The sequence below is a fragment of the Rana temporaria genome, chromosome 6 (genome assembly GCF_905171775.1).
Source record: "Rana temporaria chromosome 6, aRanTem1.1, whole genome shotgun sequence".
In the NCBI taxonomy this organism is placed as follows: Eukaryota; Metazoa; Chordata; class Amphibia; order Anura; family Ranidae; genus Rana; species Rana temporaria.
In genome coordinates this window covers 31,135,176-31,154,385 of record NC_053494.1, presented here as the reverse complement: position 1 = coordinate 31,154,385, position 19,210 = coordinate 31,135,176, and the positions used below count along the sequence as shown (strand labels likewise).

The 19,210-nt window shown below is 43.2% G+C and overlaps 1 protein-coding gene across 1 annotated transcript; it reads right to left on the bottom strand.

The window, feature by feature from the left end:
* Positions 1 to 421: 421 nt before the first annotated feature.
* Positions 422 to 18,978, bottom strand: ECI1 (enoyl-CoA delta isomerase 1). The gene is made up of 7 exons (XM_040356583.1): positions 18,808 to 18,978; positions 14,170 to 14,274; positions 12,002 to 12,129; positions 9,956 to 10,102; positions 6,771 to 6,892; positions 2,777 to 2,955; positions 422 to 885 (listed from the first exon to the last, which is right to left on the bottom strand). The coding sequence occupies exons 1-7, from the start codon at positions 18,857 to 18,859 to the stop codon at positions 719 to 721; spliced, it is 900 nt and encodes a 299-aa protein (XP_040212517.1). The 5' UTR covers positions 18,860 to 18,978; the 3' UTR covers positions 422 to 718.
* Positions 18,979 to 19,210: the final 232 nt, after the last annotated feature.

Sequence of the window (19,210 nt, the reverse complement as noted above, 5' to 3'; positions counted from 1 at the left end):
GGTCGCAGACACAGTGCATTTGTCTAAACTAGATCACATGGGTATAAAACACCTATGTGATCTGGTTCTGGAGTGAATAAAAAAAAAACAAAAAAAAAACAAAAAAAACTCTAGACTCCAACAGCCCCTAAAGCAGGTTTGTAGTCTTTAATCACCCCTTGGAGCATGCCTATTAGTCTTTGATGGTCTCCTATTGCGTGTCTGCATCTTGTAGCCTTACATTCATTGTGTGTAATGTGCAGCCCTTTGGTACCACGCCTGTGGCCCCATGCATCAAGAGGGTGGCCCATCACTGATTTAAATACTGCACAGATCTGGAAGGAAGATCAAACACATGTCTTGTATTTAGGCAATATTTGCTTTGCACAGATTTCACATTCAAAGTGACTTTCATATTCAATACAAAAATCTTATACAGTAATCCAAGTTTCTTCACAAAATATTTTATTAGGTTGGTAAAGAGAAAACATGGATTGAATTTCAAATACCATCTGATTAGGAAAAAAAATCTATACAAAAACATAGCTACCCTGCAATACCCCTGCAGAAAGATTAGGAAGAACGCTGAGAATATACAAAGGCAGCTGTAAAGACACGCTCGTCAGAGCTTCCTCCAGATCACCATACAAGTCCAAGTCCCATCTTCTTTAATATTATAGGCTTTGTGATTTACAGTAGTTTATGGCTTTCATATATATTTCAACATTTACTTGGCATGTTATTGCTTCTTCTGCTTCAACCTATCCATATAGACCTGCAAAGACTTCTGGATGGATTCCTTGGAGATGAAGCCGACGAAATTATCGATATCAGCCTCTCGCTGTTTGACTAGCCGGTCTACGATAGGCTTACGTATCATAGACTTGGTGATCTGACGGGCGTGATCTGTAAAAAATAAAAAAAACATTTTAAAAAAAATATTTAAATCGTAATCTATAGTTTTAAAGTGTAACTCCAGTCAAAAAGTGTTTTTTAATTTTGGAGCGAGTGAGGAAAGACCAGAATGTCTGTCATGTCCCCCCCCAATTGTCTCTGTGGGGAGATGTACCTTCTTTTTAGGGCTATTGTTACATAGTTCAAGGTCAAGGTGCAAGGTCAAACTTACTTACACTTCGCTTAAGCTTAGTCTGCTTAAATTTTGCATTCTCGTTTGCCCCCCCCCCCCCCCCCCCTCCCTTCAATCACCATGCGAATGAAAGTTTGCATTATAGATCTTATTTTAGCCCCTGTGAATTCAGTGGGACCATTTCTCTATGCAATGCAGGCAGATCATGGCTGATGGGAAGGGCTGAAAAGGTGCTGCATATAGCTTCCTGAAAACATCACATAATTTCCTGAAAACATTGAAACAATGTCAAACAATGTTCACCCAATCGGCTGCAGCTCTTATCAGTGTATTCTGACAGTGGAGTCGTCCCTGCTGTCAGAATACATCAAAAGAGCAGCGAAGATTCATTCATCCACTACAAATTTGTGTATGGGGGGGGGGGGGGGGGGTTAATAGCACTCCTGTCCATGCTGCAAGTAACTTCAGTGCATTATTAAGTGGTTTGGCATTTTAAATAGTTAATAGATGAAGGTTGAAGTTACATTTATAAAATAATTTGAAAGATGCTCTTTAAAGCTGGAGACAAAATCAGAAATAGTAATAAGAAAAAACAAAAAAAAAATCTGTAATCCGCTATACAGCAGTATTGGATGGGCCAGCACTCTGCATGTACATGGAACAGCTGCCAGAAAATATAGTGACAGGAGGAGAAAGAGTGCAGAGAGGGATGACTATCAGTATGTCGCTTCTCCTTTCACTGTTCAGTCAGCAGACTGGGGATGTGGTCTCGATGAGGCTGTGCTAGACTTGGCCCAGATCAAGCCCAGATCACCAAACGGCACACTTTTTTTAATCGGTTAGTGCAAACAGAGCGCAAACATGCGGCCTGTCGGAGGGTGGGCTTTGGCGCAGAATGGCCGCATATTGGCATGCAATATTACAAAAAAAGCTGTGCCAAGATCGTGCGCCCTGCACACTCTCGCCAGCTAACGGAATCCAATCATGTGAGCACCATGACAGCCAATCACGGCAGTCACATGATCATAAACCTGCCTCGCGGCATCTTAAACCCCTAAAGGGCCGGGAGGTGCCAGTGCAAAAGGGTTAAAAGTCTTTTGTTCTCCCACAGATATTTTAAAGGTTACTGTAGGGTAAATTTCATTGCTTTTTTACTTCCATGCTATTAAAGCATTAAAGATACACCTTTATACAAAAAAATATAAATGCACATCTTTTTGCAGGTAAAAAAAAAAAAAAAAAAAAAAAAAAGGTGCATTTTTTTTTGCATTAGAACGCTAATTTTTTGCATTAGATCATTGATGCCATGCAGGTCTCCTCCACAATGTCCGTGTATCTGCTTAACCATACATGCAAGCTGATACTCACTGGCAGGAAGACTCAATGAACTACCACAGTGCTCTGACAGCACAGTAGTAGTTCATTGAGAACTACAAGCTGACAGCTGCTAAGGATGTCAGGACTTGTAGTTCATTCATACACAAAGCTCTGTGTATGAATGATGCGGTCGTGTGCGCATTCAAATTAAAACTTCTATCCGTATTGCTGCCACAGGGAGAGGGGGCAGCATGCGCGGACTGCGGCACTGGGAACACGTTACACCCTAAAAACATAACATGTTCCCAAATGTGAACTTATCCTTTAAGATGCAATAGAAAGGCATCTATTTCTGCAGGGGGGATTCTTAGACTCTGCTTGTAGTGTTCTTACCTGGGACAGCCAGCCATTGAGCCATGACGGCTGCTGCTGTGCTCTGTACTTTATCCTCTGTAACCAACTGATCCACAAGACCGATTTTAAGAGCAGCGGGGGCAGGATACATTTGTCCCAGCTGGAGGGATTGCTCTGTCACACGGCTCCCTACGATGTGTGTCATCGTGTCCTTGAACCTGAAAAGTATACAAAGACTTGTTCAGGAAAAGCCTATACGACACACTTGTTATAATTAATTAAATGAAAATGTGTGCATTACATACAAAAAGTATAAATCAAGCACAGTGACTGCATTCAAAAGTAAAACTTAAGAGCACAACACACTACAGACTGATGTTCTGTTTTAAAAATGAATTCCTCTCAAGGTAAAAACTGGCAGTTGTAAGAACATGAACACTAACAAAGCCTTTTTTGGTCTCAGCCAACTCCTGCCTTAGAAAGCCACATAACAGCAGATTCATAGCTGTCCGAATAAGACAATTAAAAATTGTCATGTACTTCTTCGACACGTCTACAAAGTTTAGCGGGGCCTACATGATATCAGTACTTGTGCAGTTCAGACAACAGACAATAATCAAAACCCTGAAATTACATTGCAATGGGAAGTAGACATAATCTGGATAGTGAAGAAGGGTTAGGACCTTTTTAAGGTTTTTACTGCTGTTGGAAAAAACTCCCTTAAATACCCATATGGTCACAAGGACAAAATCTCTCAAAGCAAAGCTATACTCACGTTCGCTCAAGCGACATAATGTCTCGTAGCTCCCCGCTGACCTGACTGGCTTCCAGTTATCAACTGCAGTCTACTTTCATTGGTCGGCTGAGATGTCATTCCCGCATGTATATGTACATGAGTTCAATCATCTCAACATTGCCAAACTTGTACAATCAGCTGTGCACAGGGAGATCAGCAATTTAAGCAGGTCTCTTCTGCATTTAAAATCCTGCCTGTTGGCCTCTTATTTTTTTTCATAAAGTTCCATTTTAAGTGGAATAACGACCTTTGTCAGGTTTTACTGCTGTCCTGTTGACTCTACGGGAAGTTGTGGGAGGATGGCACCTCTCTAAAAGTGACAGGTGCAGCAATAAAACATAACGGGGGTACCAACTCAATCCAAAACTTAGAAAAAACGCATTAAACACTTGTATTCACACATGCATTTACACATTACTTAGCATTTATGCACAGATGAAAAAATACATATATAAAGCAAAGTCACTTTAATGGTAACCCAACCACTTGGCATCTGCCTATTGATGCATGGGGCTCCGTTTTCTTGCCAAGGTCACATGTGCATGGACGCAATTCGGTATAAAAGATGTCTAGCACGAAAAACACATTTCCCATGACCAGGGAGTTGCAAGTGGGACGTACACCCAACCATAGAAGTGACTGGCTGTACGCCCCTGTACTTGTGTAAACGATGTTTCTCTGCATTAGCATTTTCCTGCATACATAAGGCATTTTAGTAAATCAGCGAGTATTGCATTCAAGATATGACTCCGTACACCCATGTGCGGGTAAGAAGCATTGGTGAAAAGTTTGAAGAGAAAAACCTGCGCTATGGGAATGAAATACTATATATACACTAGAGTATAAGATGACCCGAATATAAGCCGAGGCACCTAATTTTACCACAAAAAAAAAAAAAAAAAAAAAATAATAAAAAAAGGGAAAACGTATTGACTCGAGTATAAGCCTAGGGTGTCCATCTGCATGCCTCACTGTGTCCATGCCTCACTGTGCCCATGCCTAGACTTGTGTTTAACATGGGAGTATATAGAAGGGGTGCCCGGCTTTGAACACTTGTAGAGGAGAACTGGGGCTACATGTGTACCAAATTTCGGATCCAAGGGACATATGGCCGGCCAGTACAGGGTCTCCAAAGTTACTAAATTACCATTTAACATGGGAGTCTATGGAAGGGGTGCCCGACTTTGAAAAATCAGTGCTCCCCAGCCGTAGGTCCCCCGGACAACAAACTTTGCACACTTGTAGAGAAAGTTGGGCTATATGTGTGCTATATGTGCGCCGGTACTGGGTCCCCAAATTCCAGGAGATCAGGCGCAAAAAGGTGACTGGTGTATAAGCCGGGGGGGGGGGGGGGGGGGTCATTTTCAGCACAAAAAAATGTACTGGAAAAACTTGGCTTATACTCGAGTATATATGGTATATAGTGATATAAAAAAAATATACAGTTGGGCTGCTGCTGTAATGCAAGGTGAAAACCCCAAGTGATGCAAAATTAATGAATATTAAACTTCAGCGCCGCTCCTGTAACTTCAAACAATACAGTATCCAACATTCAAATGCCTACACCAGGTATGCCCAACCTTTTGAAGAGCGAGGGCCACTTAAGTCACTTGGTAACTGGTCGTGGGCCACAATGAGTGGAGAAGAAAGGTCTGTGTCCACTCTGCATATCAAGAGCAGACACAGACACAGCCCACTCTTCTCTATGGGCCCTTCGATCCGATCCACCCAGGCAGAAGGAGATGAATCCTCTTCTGTTTTTTTTAGCGGATCAGATTGGAGGTAGGCGGTGCACAGGCTGATCAATTTGAAAGCAGCCCAGTAACCACTGCAGAACAGATATGCCCATATTTGGTATCACTCCGCCTGTGACAGGAGCTTGGTGCTATACAGGAAGCATCGACTTATGCAGCTCTGCTCCGCAACCGCTTGCTTTCTCTACCGCCAGCTTCATTCACAACACTGATGCTCTAGGACATGGGTCTTCAAACTACGGCCCTCCAGTTGTTCAGGAACTACAACTCCCATCATGCCTAGTCATGTCTGAATGTCAGTGTGTTACAATGCCTCATGGGATGTGTAGTTCTACAACAGCTGGAGGGCCGTAGTTTGAGGATCCCTGCTCTAGGATGACGGATCGGTGATCCGCGATCTGGGCTTGCAAAACCAGCCATCCTAGAGCAGAAGGTTCGTGGGCCACATCAGAGGGCTCCGCGGGTCACATGTGGCCCCCGGGCCACTGGTTGGGCACCCCTGGCCTACACCAACATAATGTAATAAAGTGGTCAGTGCAATTAAAGTGCAGACAAATAAAGTCCATCCAATGTGGTGTACTGAGCTTCTGAAAAGTTGAAATGGTTCTCCGGAGACTTTCTATGCTCCCCTCCTGGTACCCCACTCCCTAGAAAAAAAGCTTTAAATACGCCTGTAAGTGAGTGAGTGAGAAACGTATATATATGTAAGTATATTTAGAATTGTATCTCCCGTCACTGGTTGGAGCTGGTGTGTATTGCCACTATATAGAGACTCCTCCTATCTTCCACCGATATATATTCAAACGCATACAAGGTATCCTAGATCATTCCAAGCTTTCACGGTGATCGGACACCCATTTTTTTAAGCATATGGCAATAAAAGGATAAAAAGAGTATATAGTGTAATACTGCGTGCTTTATTTATAAGATTCTAAAATATTACACTTAAATCAAAAAACATTAAAACGCGCAGAAAAACGCTGCCTTGGCGTGCAAACAGCCCTCACAGGTTCTCCTTAGCTTAGCCCATACCAACATGTATCACTATACATGTTGGTGTAGGCATTTGAATGTTAGATACTGTATTATTTTAAGTTACAGGAGCAGCGCTGAAGTTTAATATTCATTCATTTTGCAAGCATTGGTGTTCACACAAGTACAAACAGCCATTCACTTCTATGGTTAGTTCAGTTGTACACTCCACCTGAGACTCCTCAACCACAGGAAAATGTGTACTTTATACCCATTTACGTCTGTGTATGGAAAACATGTGTTCATCAATGCATGATCTGAAACTATTCAGTATACAGAAAGAAATAATTGTTTGCCTCATAGCTAAACACAATGATCCACAGAGTACAAGCACACCTGTTAATTACAGTATGTGAACAAAAGGTTAGGTAAAGTTTCTGGCACACCTTGACGGTTGATCAGCTGGAAAAGAAGTGAAGAAACACAGACTATGTAGCATTTTCTACATTACCAGAAGGGAGCAACTATGCCCAGCTGCGTCTCATTCAGGCCAATGGCATACTTTGGGCTGTCCGCCATGATCCTGTAATCACAGCACATGGCCATAAGGCACCCGCCAGCGGGACTGGAACCCTATGTAGAAAAATTAAAAGGAGTAAGTGAAATAACAAACACTTTTTTATGCTGTCACTATAGACGTCATGAATATCTAACATAATGTTTATTTATTTTTTATTGAATTTCCAACAAGAAGGAGAAACAAAACAAAAAGAATACAAAGTATCAAGCGAAGGCATCTTTCAAGCAGCCTCTTTTTCATGATTCTGACATTTATTCCTCTAGATCTGTGGTTGGCAACTGATCAATCATGGCCATCTGACTGGTAAATTTCAACCTTGCCATGTCACCTCTAAGAACAGAGGAAGTCCTAGGCCAGCGGTAAAAAGATGGACTCTGCGAACTAGAGAGCCGTTGTTACTCAGTGAGCAGCATGAGGCAAGGCACTGCCAAACCACTAGACGCAGCTGTATTAAAGCTTGGATGGGACAGTCTGGAGGGATGGGGGGAAGGGAGACATGTGCTGCAGAGTATGTGCCTGCTGGCTAAAAGTGGGTAAAAGGGCAGCAAGAGTTGACAGTGACTGGAATGACAGATGGGCATTAGAGTGCTGGCTGTTTTAACAGGTCCTTAGTTCCAGGCTGGCAGTGTTATAAGAGAAATCAACAGTTTTCTGCTGCCTGCAATGCAAATGCATTTGTGTACATGCCATAGTTATCAGCATTTATTCTGTATTATAGTGGCAGCTTCCTAAAAGCCGTAAAGGCTTAATGACTTTGGCTGCAGAATACAATAAGGAAGCTCTTGAAGTCCAATTAAATCTTATTTTGTAAGCCGTAGTAAAAACCAACAAAATGCACACCGACTTCCAAACTCTGATTTACATACTATAGGTAGGGAGACCGCCGCTCCAGGTGAGCACAGGCAGGTAATCAATGTCCACTCAGGAATCACACGGGTGCTGGCAATGCATAGAATTAAGCAGGTGGGAGAATGGATGGACAGCCGCACTCCAAAAAGTCTTGTTGAAAAAAGACGTGCTCTTTATTGTAAAAAGGAAAAAATGCACAGCACACAACAGCATACAGTGGGATAGACAGCTGACGCGTTTCGCATTAACAACTAATGCTTAGTCATTAGACTAAGCATTAGTTGTTAATGCGAAACGCGTCAGCTGTCTATCCCACTGTATGCTGTTGTGTGCTGTGCATTTTTTCCTTTTTACAATAAAGGGCACGTCTTTTTTCAACAAGACTTTTTGGAGTGCGGCTGTCCATCCATTCTTCCATCTGAATTACATACTACTGACCTCTGAACTTTGAGTGGCACACTTCAGACTCCTGAACTCTATGTTACATACTTCGGACCAGGGTGGATAAAAATCAATGGCAAAAAAAAAAAAGTATTTTTACTTAAAGCGGGAGTTTTTAACCTTAGATTGAGGCTCATTTTGTGAAGGGGAATCGGGTATTTTTTTTTAAAAATCGAAGCCGTACTTACCGTTTTAGAGAGCGATCTTCTCCGCCGCTTCCGGGTATGGTCTTCGGGACTGGGGGTTCCTATTTGATTGACAGGCTTCAGACGGTCGCATACATCGCGTCACGAGTAGCCGAAAGAAGCCGAATGTCGGTGCGGCTCTATACGGCGCCTGAGCACCGACGTTCGGCTACTTTCGGAAAATCGTGACGCGATGTATGCAACCGTCGGAAGCCTGTCAGAAGTCTGTCAATCAAATAGGAATGCCCAGTCCCGCAGCCCATACCCGGAAGCGGCGGAGAAGATCGCTCTCTAAAACGGTAAGTACTGCTTAGATTTTAAAAAAACTACCCGATTCTCCTAGACAAAATGAGCCTCAATTTAATGTTAAAAATTAACTTTTCGGGTGAACCTCCACTTTAAAATCAGATTTTTTTTTTTTATCAAATTTATTTTAAGAAAAGGCTTTTGGAGTAAAAATCTATAGTTTTCTATTTATGATACATTAATAATTTAGTTTATTTAGCATGAAGCTGTATATTCTGCAATATTTACATTTTTGGAAAACTCATTCAACGAATCCAAGCTCTGCAAGCTGAGATAACATGCACTGCATTAATGTAGTCAAACAAGTTCACAGTAACCATGAGATAAACCAAAGTTCAGGAATATTAATGTATCCCATTGTTTTGCAAATCTATGTACACTACAAACGGAATGATTAAATCGTTTCTGTAATCGCTGTTTTACTAACCTGACCGCTTATTATTCTAAATAGGAAACCTTCATTTTGTTTGTAAATATTAAAGATTCAAACTACCAGCTAGATTGAGTCCTTACATTTAAAGAGCACCTGTCATTTCAGATCCATCATGGCAGCGCCTGTTAGCGGGCATCTACTCACCTGCTGCCGCCACGTCCCTCACCTTGTTGTGTCACTACCGCATCCCCAGCCGTCCCATTAAAGTGAATGGGACTGCCGGTGAGTCATCTGCGTGACAGAGATGACAATTTCTCTTTAAAAACTATGGATTTAAAAACAAGCCTTTTAGCTAGCGATTTAAATCAAATCCACCCTGCTTGTGACCCTTGAACTTTACAATACATATTACTGAATTCTGCATTACTTATTCCTCGCTCCTGCGCTCTGCATTACTTATTCCTGCGCTCTGCATTACTTATTGCCGACCTCTGCAATCTGCATTACCTACTACTGACCTCTGCGTTACATACTATTGAACTCTGCATTACTTGTTCCTCATTCCTGCACTCCTTATTGCCGACCTCTGCGTTACATACACCTGCATTCTGTGACTACTAACCCCTGAAATCTGCCATGCTTACCATTGACCTCGGAACTCTTCAAACCTTCCATACTTTTTAATAGGGGCTTGCTAGATTATATCCTTAAAAAAAAAAAAAAAGATGCCGTACCTTGGTGATCTTTGACCTCTTCCATGTGTTGAGGTAGATGTCTACATTTACAGGGTTTACCTACCCTACTCAGCTGTGTAGGCTTGTATACATAATGCTAAACAATTATATGTACTTGTTTTCTGTAATATTATGCGATTGGATAGTCTGTGCATGTACTGTATATACTCGAGTATAAGCCGACCCGAATAATAAATAATAAAGTCAAGCAAAACTGGAAACACTTGCATTGATAGCTGCGATTGTCACCATATTGGATCCGAACAGTTTCAGCCACATTTCCTGCACGGCTCTCCAGAAAGCTGCATAGTGCTCAGCGCTCTTTCCATACATCTCTGTGATGTCCAGCCCAGCAGAAAAAACCTTCGGAGAAGCCTGGGTACAGAACAAAACATGATAAAGCATGCAAAACTCGAAGAAATCTCATAAGGTAGAATAAAAAAGGTAGACAAAACAAGTGATTGTTCTTTGTTAATAAACTGCTTTGGTCTCCCGTAAGGAATATGTAAACGTTTCCTCCCTAACGCAATATGCACACACTTCATGTATATGCAGTCCTGGGTTACCTCGGTTTGGTTCTCCTTTATCGACAAAAAATACCAACATGCTGATGTTGGGCTCTAAACTTCTGAGAATAGATCGGACTACTGTTTATATAAAGAAACCACATAGAAATGTGCAGAAAACAATCACACTGGGGTGGATGTATTGCAAAATCTGGTGCAGCTCTGCAGAGAAACCAATCAGCTTCCAGGTTTTTATTTTGCTTTTTTTTTTTCAAAACTTAATTGAACAAGCTGAGGTTGGAAGCAGATTGGCTACCATGTACAACTGTGCCAGAGTTTGCACTCTCCAATTTTAGTAAATCAACCACACTGTAGGGACAGTGGAAGAAGGGGAGGATCAGAGAAGACAGGATCAAACAGACTTGGTTACACAATTCAGAGGATTAACCCCTTAGTTTCCACAGTGAGTATAACAAGCATGCTTTACTGTACATACAGACCGATTTTACCGTTTCGGGTTAAGTAGCACTTTAGACTTTGACAATAAAACCTGGAAGCCGATTGGTTTCTTTGCAGAACTGCACCAGATTTTGTACTCTCCAGTTTTAGTAAATCAAACCCTGTGTAAAAACTATGCTCCTGTGTAGCCATCATAAGACTGGATTAAAACCTGGCTTTCCATGGACTGCTGATAATTTTGAAAACCCAGTTAAAGGGCTTAAAATTATCCAACCCCCTCCAGCAAATGCCATAGCACTAATCAATCTTTGGTTTAATTATACTGGGGAATGGGCAGGGTGTCTGTCAGAAGTCATGCAGCACCAATTTTCACCAAGAACACCATATCTATTGAGTTTGTATAATCCCTGAATGGGTTAATTTGCAGATTGGTCCTAGTGTGTGCCTCTTTATGACAGTGGTAGGGAAAAGCTGCAAGTTCCAGGGATTGGATGTGAATAAACTGTGTACTCCGTAAGACATAACAGAACATGAAAAATGATGAAATAAAATATCCTGAAGACATATTTCACAAGATAATGCTTTTGGTAACCTCCCACTGCTCTCACTATTCAACACCATCCTGGGTGCTTATCAGGAGGTAGCAGACACACGAGACTAGCATTATAAAAGCTGGAAAGAATAGCAAGCTGAGGTAATGCCTGTGTCCTGACAAAATAGGCAACTCGGCAGAAAATCAAACCATGTCACTTCCGCTTTCCTTCAACCATCAGTAATTGCCGATTTGGACGAGTTGCTGTTTATTTTTACAAATTGGTGTTTGGACACAACACCAGCTACCGTAGCACAGCGACTACCGAGGACAAAGTTGTCGCTGCCTTGGAGGCGGATATTTTCTTGGTTCGTTTCAGAGAGCGGAATAACAATCTCCGCTCATAATATTGTGCACCGGACTCTATTCGGTTGCCATTGTTGTGTCCAAACACCAATTTGTGAAAATAAGCAGCAATTTGTCAATATCTGAAATTCATGATGGTTTAAAAAAAACGGAAGCAACGCGGGTTGCTCATTCTGCCAGGTTCGACATTTTGTCAGAACACCAGCAATAGGCTCAGATTTGGCATGCGATTTGACATGTCAAAGCGGTCTAATGTGAACGTGGGCTAAATGTCCAACCGTGGTTCAGAGATTGCCAAGAAAACATAATACGCATCAGCAATAAATCCAATTTGATGCAATTGTGTTCCTTGTTGTGGAACAATGAGTACAATCACAATGTGTTACGGGTGTAGTAAATATGATCACGTACGGAGGTCAGGATCAGCCCCCGGCAGCCTCGGTCGATCTCCAGCTTTTCCAGGCCAATAGAGAATTCTGTCAGGAGCTCCAAGCTAAGGCTGTTCACGGGAGGATTTTTCATTTTCATGACTGCCACCCCTGGGAAAAGAGACAAAGATCCATTATTTCTCCTTATCAGTAACATGAGGCTTTGACTGGGGCCTTTGATCAAAAAAGCATGGCACCTTTCCCAGCAGTGTGATCTGAATACACCCACAAGCTCTTCTGTGGCCTATATTCCCCGCCTCAAATAGAACTGAGCTCTGCTTAAATCAGTGAAGACAACTTAAATGGAGGTTAGAGGAACAAAATTCAATACAGTAAATTTTGCATAAATAAGAACTCCAAGAAAAACAAAAAATTCATCACTAAACATAGAATTTAAAAAGGTATTTAATTTATTGTGTCTTGCACGTGTAATAATAATAAAAAAAAAAAAAAAAGAAACCTCTTCCAACAACGTCCTCTTTGTGGAGGTCGGGACACCAGCAAGCCATCACACACACAATTTTATTTTTTTACTCATCTGTAAACCTCTTTTAGACACCAGTTGTGTCTTTGGTGTACTTTGTATGTGTTGCCTTTTCTCCTTAGATTGCAATATAGAAACCAAATACTTGCAGGTCAACTACAGATGGATTAGACAGGATACACCAGGGCCCTTTCATAAAGAATGACACTTTCCTAAAGGTCTGTAGTGGGCATTATATATGGAAGGACAGTTATCCTCATATTTATTAAACATGTTGTTACCCTAAAATCCTGGAAGGTTTACAAATAGATAATTGCTTTATGTTACTTCATAAATTTTAGATACTTGAGAAGAGAACGCCAACCATGAAATGGTCTATAGCAGCAGTCCTCAAACTATCTCCCATGGAAAGTTTGCAGCCCCTGCAATGAGAAGACCACACGCTAGGGTTGCCACCTCATCCTTTTAAACCCGAACACATACGGATTACACAGGTTCTGTGGCTGATTAAGGTGGTAATTAAACTCACTTGGTGCCTTATCTGCATTTAATTAGCCTCAGGACCCATGTAATTCATATGTGTTCAGGTCTAAAGGGATGAGGTACCAAACCTACCACACGCAAGCTGAGAAGGATGCTGAATGTAGAGTCCCAACACCCGGAAAGACACTATCAGACAGTTATCTCCCACCTAAAGTGGACCTTTAGTAATTTTCTTCAACTTTCCATCTATAAACTTCCTGTTCTTCTGTCTGTAACTACACACCGTAATGCAAGGCTTTCTCCCTGGTGTGGAGAAAGCCTCTTGAGGGGGCAAGCAGGAGTGTCAGGACTCACTAACTCACTAAGGACCACTAACACACAGCTCCCAATGTAGAGAGCGTCCTGACTTGCCTACTCGCCCCCTCAAGAGGCTTTCTCCACACCAGGAAGAAAGCCTCGCATTACTGTGTGGAGTTACAGACAGAAGAACAGGAAGTGAGCATTTCTCAGAAGAAATAAGGACATTTAAAAGCAAAATCGAAGGATGAGGTTAGTGAAGGAGGACAGCACTAAGGTAAAAAAAAAAAAATTCCTTAACAACCCCTTTAAATCTTCTGCAAAAAAAATCCCATAAAAATCCCATTAAAATCGTGGTAAACACGTGTCAAAAATAACAAGTGCTTTCGGCAGCCATTATCAGCACTTTAAAAAATTTGGGGCATTACTACTGACAGGAATGTAGCATAGCTCCAAAGTCATAAGCCAGATAGATTCTAATTATTAAATCTCCACTGATGGCTGTTATGGAGAACACACTTTGATAGTCCTACATTCTCAAAAAAAAGTGTTCACGTATTTGGGTATTTTTCCCCATTAGGAAAATGAAGCAGGCACAGATTAAATGTAATTGCACAAATCAAAAGCCTGTACAATGTATGGAATATATTTCTAAGGATGAGCTCCGGCGTGTTCGCACACTCCACGTGCAGAGCCCGCCAGGAAGTCGGCACTGTGCTGCGCTAATCACAGGCAGTGAGACATTGTCCCTATGCGTGGATGCAGAGATCAGAAAATGTCTCACTGCCTGTGATTCGCGCAGCACAGTGCCGACTTCCTGGCGGGCTCTGCACGTGGAGTGTGCGAACACGCCGAAGCTCATCCTTGTATATTTCTGTTTCTCTTACCAGTAGATTCATCCATCTCCACCAGGATCTTATCATTACTGAAATGCCGGTTACTTTGATGCTGCCTCCATGGTGCCAGAACCCTGCTATGGACACACAAAGAACCTGCAGAATAAAATATTATCTGTTTAAAATATCAGTTCCAATAACACAGAGGTCAGCTCTTCTAATGCAAATATGCAAATCAGGGACAGTTGGGAGATATGCAGATGGCACACATGGTTTGCAATATGGGAGGGCTATAAGGGAAGGTAAACAGGGACTAGAGAGAGGACTAAGCAGCAGAGCTGGAGGACCGGCGCATGAGAAATTAGCAATGTCTCATTAGAATGAGAGTACTAATAAGCTGGGAATACAAACAAAAGAGTTCCAAAAGGTGACCCAATGTCAGACTTTAAAGGCACAGTAAATATATAAAAAAACTCTTGTGTTTATTAAGACAAATACATACATGGTATGAAAAGGAGCATGAAAAACAGATTAAAAAACATATATATTAAAGAGCATAATATATAGTGAGCCCTAGTGCATCAACGCATTTCACTGTTAAGCTTAATCAGGGCACATTTGGGATTTGTGTGTTGCAAAGAAAGGAAACGGGTTTCACGGTCTTGAAATGGAGTCAGCTTTATTCATCAAGTAATCAAAAAAGGGGGTAGTATCCAGTAGCAAAGAACTAGCTCACAAAGAGAAATTCCCGTAGCCAGGATTAATATAGGCCAGCTATTGGCTCATATTCCAGGTATCCTCGTACGGTAGTTTCAAACAGGGGATGATATATAAATATAGATTTAGCGGGAAGCAGCGAAAAACCATGGATTGGATACCAAGATATGGATGAATAGAATCCTACAATCCGGAATGTCAATGTGTCCTCCAATATGAGGACTAAGCTACATCCGAGCAGGCTAATATGTTGCCCTCAAAGCCAAAATGATCCTCACATAGATTGGCAATGTAACAATATCAAAAGATTCCCTGGGGGAGAGCGAAATGCTCTTCACGGTGAAATGCCGCCGCCATTCCTGGTAAGGGAACCAGAAGGTAAAGACTTTTGGCTTCACTCCTGGTTCCCTACTGCGATTGTGCGAGTTGCACTGCTTGTTCTGAATGGTCCCTGCTGTCTTCTGGGACCTGTGTGTCTCCCCAAAGACAGCAGGGGGGGGGGGTAGGACATGGTGTAGATCGCTGCAGAAAGTGCAGCGATCTATGCCCAGAAGTGGATGCAAATACCTGTATTACACAGGTATGTGCTCCCCCCTCCCCTCTGAAAGGTGCCAAATGTGACACCGGGGGGGGGGGGGGGGTAGAGGAATCCGATAAGTAGAAGTTTTATTTCTGGGTGGAACTCTGCTTTAAAGCGGAGCTCCACCCTATTTAAAGACATTGGCTTAATCAAAAAACAGACAAGAGCGCAGAATGGAACGGAACTTTTTTTTTTCTGTGACAGTACCTTTGTTAGCAGCAGCTGTCACTCGGCTTCCTGTCTCTCCATTGCGGGTTTTCTCCGAGCAGAGCGTCATATCCTGCAGAGGTTTCCTCTCAGTTATTTTTTGATTTTGATTTCCTAAAGCGCGACGCTGGCTCGTCACATCAGGCTCCCCATCACAGATTGATCCGGAAGTGACGTTCCGTCGCCGCCATCTTGCTACTCCCCACACTCATGCACAGTAATGTTAGAGTGATAAGGGTTAAGCGGTGTAGCAAGATGGCGACGACGGGATGTCACTTCCAGAGCAATCTGTGATAGGAGAGCCGAATGTGACGCCCGTTTAGATGGAAACCCGGAAGTCGACGTGCTTGTGGGCTTCACATTGCCCACAGGCAAAATGGAAACTGCATCTATTGCATGTTCTAAGTTCTTCTTGTGCACGAAAACGGACAGGGGATATTTACAGACACCAAATAAGTGAGTATTACTTTACATTGCAAAATACAATTGAATGCCCAAAAAAAAAAAAAAAAAACAATTGGCCACGGGACATCCGCTTTAACTCTAGAAGTGGGGGAATCCTGAATCAGAGTATCACTATCTTTTGCATCAGCTATCTGTCTGCCTCGGTTTATCACAAGCTCACTATATTTACATTTTTTAAATCTATCTGAAACAATGTTGCATTCTTGTATATAGTTATACTATGAAGAACAATTTCCCTTTGCGCTGACAAACTCCCCCACAGGCAGAACCTGAACAGTGTGTGAGGGATGGCAGCTGGAAGCCAGTAAAATAACAGTAAGAGTCGGTTCACACTGGGGCGACGCGTCAGGCGGCTTAGCCACCTGACGAGTCGCTTCCCATGCAGTGCAATGGGAGCGTTCTAATCGGAGCGATGCAAGTCGCTCAGACTTAGAAATGTACTCCCTGTACGACTTCGGGGGCGGCTCGGGGCGACTTGCATTGACTTCTATACAGAAGTCGTCTTGCAAATCACCTCTGGAGTCGTCCTCAGGACGACTTGCAGAGCCGCCCCCAGAGTCGTGCCGCCTTAGTGTGAACCGACTCTAAAGTGAAGTACAATATGGAGGGCTGGTCTGCGATGTATTACCCCCAGGGTTGCAATCTCCCCAATTGCTCCCTTGAGGCTGAACCCCACCCTCCCCCAATTTTATAAATTGCCAGAGCCCATCGTATGGACCAAATAGGATTTCAAACTGGAGAGAGAAAATAACCGCTCAGTAGTCTTCAAAGAACCTCCTCACTGGAACCAAACCATGGGTGCCGGTGATCTGCCGAGCTGGTTCCGGCTATCGTGAAAGTTCCTGCGCAGGCGCAATGTGATCTGCCGAGATGGTTCCGGCTAACGGGAAAGTTCCTTCAAGGACTGCGCAGGCGCAAACTTGCCGACGGAAATCTCCGAACCGCGGCCGGCATCCAGGGCTACGTGGATTTCGAGGTAAGTGGCCAGTCGGCCTCACGTCCTCGCTCGGCCTCCTGGCTCTTTTTTTAACATCCTCCAATCTACGGGGATGTTAAAGAATGAGCCTGGATGCCGGGCGAGGTTCGGAGATTTCCGTCTGCATATTTGCGCCTGCGCAGTCCTTGAAGGAACTTCCCCGTTAGGGGAACCTTAAGGACAAGTCACCGGCAATGCAATAGTGATGCAAAAATGTATTTGAATGTTGGGTGAACAGTGCTGATGTCATTATACTATGCTGTGGTTGGATTTATATACCAGACTGATCAATTATCTTTCCACTGTGATGTCTTAGGAACCATGCCATGTAAACATCCGTCACTCTCCTATCTAGTTCATTGATTTAGATTTGTCCTAACCTCAACGATACGACCATCTGAGGGTACTTATATAAGCCTTTCTCAACGTATTATGTGTTATGTTGTTCGAAAAATAAAACTGATAAAAAAAAAGTTAAGTACAACATAATTTTCAGTCAGATGTAAAGACTTATCCGCTTGCGCTCACACACATATGTAAACGATGATTCCACCACACCCGAGGTATCTCCATCAAGGTCAGAGCGGGAGACTTAATTCTAAGGCCCAATTAATGATTAACTCTAAACCGATAACCTGTAAAGGCTTTTAGAGGACAATTTTTGGTACTGTAGTTTGTCGCCATTTTATGGATGTACGAAATTTTAAATCTTGACACGTTTGGTATCCATTTACTTGACACAAAATCTGCTTTAATGTTTTACCAAAAAAAGTGGGTATTCTATTTTGTGGGCACAAAAAAAGGGTATTTTTTTAAATTAAATTATCATAAATGCTGCACAAAATATATATATATATATATATATATATATATATATATATAAGGTAAATACAACTCAGTCTAATGAGGGTTGTGAGGGAATTATTACACCTCAGTCTAATGAGGGTTGTGACTTGTGAGGGAACTATTACACCTCAGTCTAATGGGGGGGGGGGGGGGGGTGAGGGAATTCTTACACCTCAGTCTAATGGGGGGGGGGGGGGGTGAGGGAATTCTTACACCTCAGTCTAATGGGGGGGGGGGGGGGGGGTGAGGGAATTCTTACACCTCAGTCTAATGGGGGGGGGGGGGTGAGGGAATTCTTACACCTCAGTCTAATGGGGGGGGGGGTGAGGGAATTCTTACACCTAAGTCTAATGGGGGGGGGTGAGGGAACTATTACACCTCAGTCTAATGGGGGGGGGAGGGTGAGGGAATTCTTACACCTCAGTCTAATGGGGGGGGGGGGTGAGGGAATTCTTACACCTCAGTCTAATGGGGGGGGGGGTGTGAGGGAATTCTTACACCTCAGTCTAATGGGGGGGGGGTGAGGGAATTCTTACACCTCAGTCTAATGGGGGGGGGGGGTGAGGGAATTCTTACACCTCTGTCTAATGAAGGTTGTAAGGAAAGGTGATATATGAATGACTGGGGAGATTCGATGTGTATAATGATATGTTGCACCGTGACACACAGAGACTTCATTGTCAGTGTTCCTGTGAGGAGGAGGCGACCCCACACTGAGGAGGGGGGGCACGTCCTTTCCCGCCGTCCTCAAATGACTCCCACACAGAGGACAGCAGCGCCTGTCTGCGCGGGAAACTGAGTTGAGAGGGGAGACACCGCCCAGTCGCCTCGCGCCACCAGAGCGGGAATCGGGCGCGCGGGCAGTGGCGGGTGTTTGGGGCGGGAACTCGTCACGCACCTGATAGGAGCCGGGCGGGAGCCGACCTCCTCAGCACAGTCAGCGCCGCCATCTTGAGTGACCTTTCCCCGAGCGGCGGCGCAGTGGATGAGTAGGATCTGATCGGGCTGTTAGACCTGTTCTCTCAGCTGTAGGGCTCAAGAGGCGGGTGACACCTGGCGGGAGTTCAGAGAACAGCCGCGTCTGACTGGGCTCTATAAGAAGGGTTTTAAGAGAACCTGTCGCTTATGTTCACACAACTGAAGTCACGTGAAAGAAATAAAGCCCACTCCAGCAAAAAAAAAAGAGTCATAAACCTGCCTCATAGTAACAGAAGATTTTTTCTCGCTTCCTGACTTGGTGACCCCAGAAATAAGGGGTACAGTGATCTCTATGGGGAGCTATACAACATTTTCTCCTCAGG

Bases quoted from the DNA above. Each gene is read 5' to 3' on its own strand.
- ECI1 (XM_040356583.1), bottom strand. From the start codon at position 18,859: ATGGCGGCGCTGACTGTGCTGAGGAGGTCGGCTCCCGCCCGGCTCCTA. The intron at 14,275-18,807 runs GTGCGTGACGAG...TTTATTCTGCAG, and splicing joins TCCCGCCCGGCTCCTATCAG to GTTCTTTGTGTGTCCATAGC. The intron at 12,130-14,169 runs GTAAGAGAAACA...CTCTTTTCCCAG, and splicing joins GGAGATGGATGAATCTACTG to GGGTGGCAGTCATGAAAATG.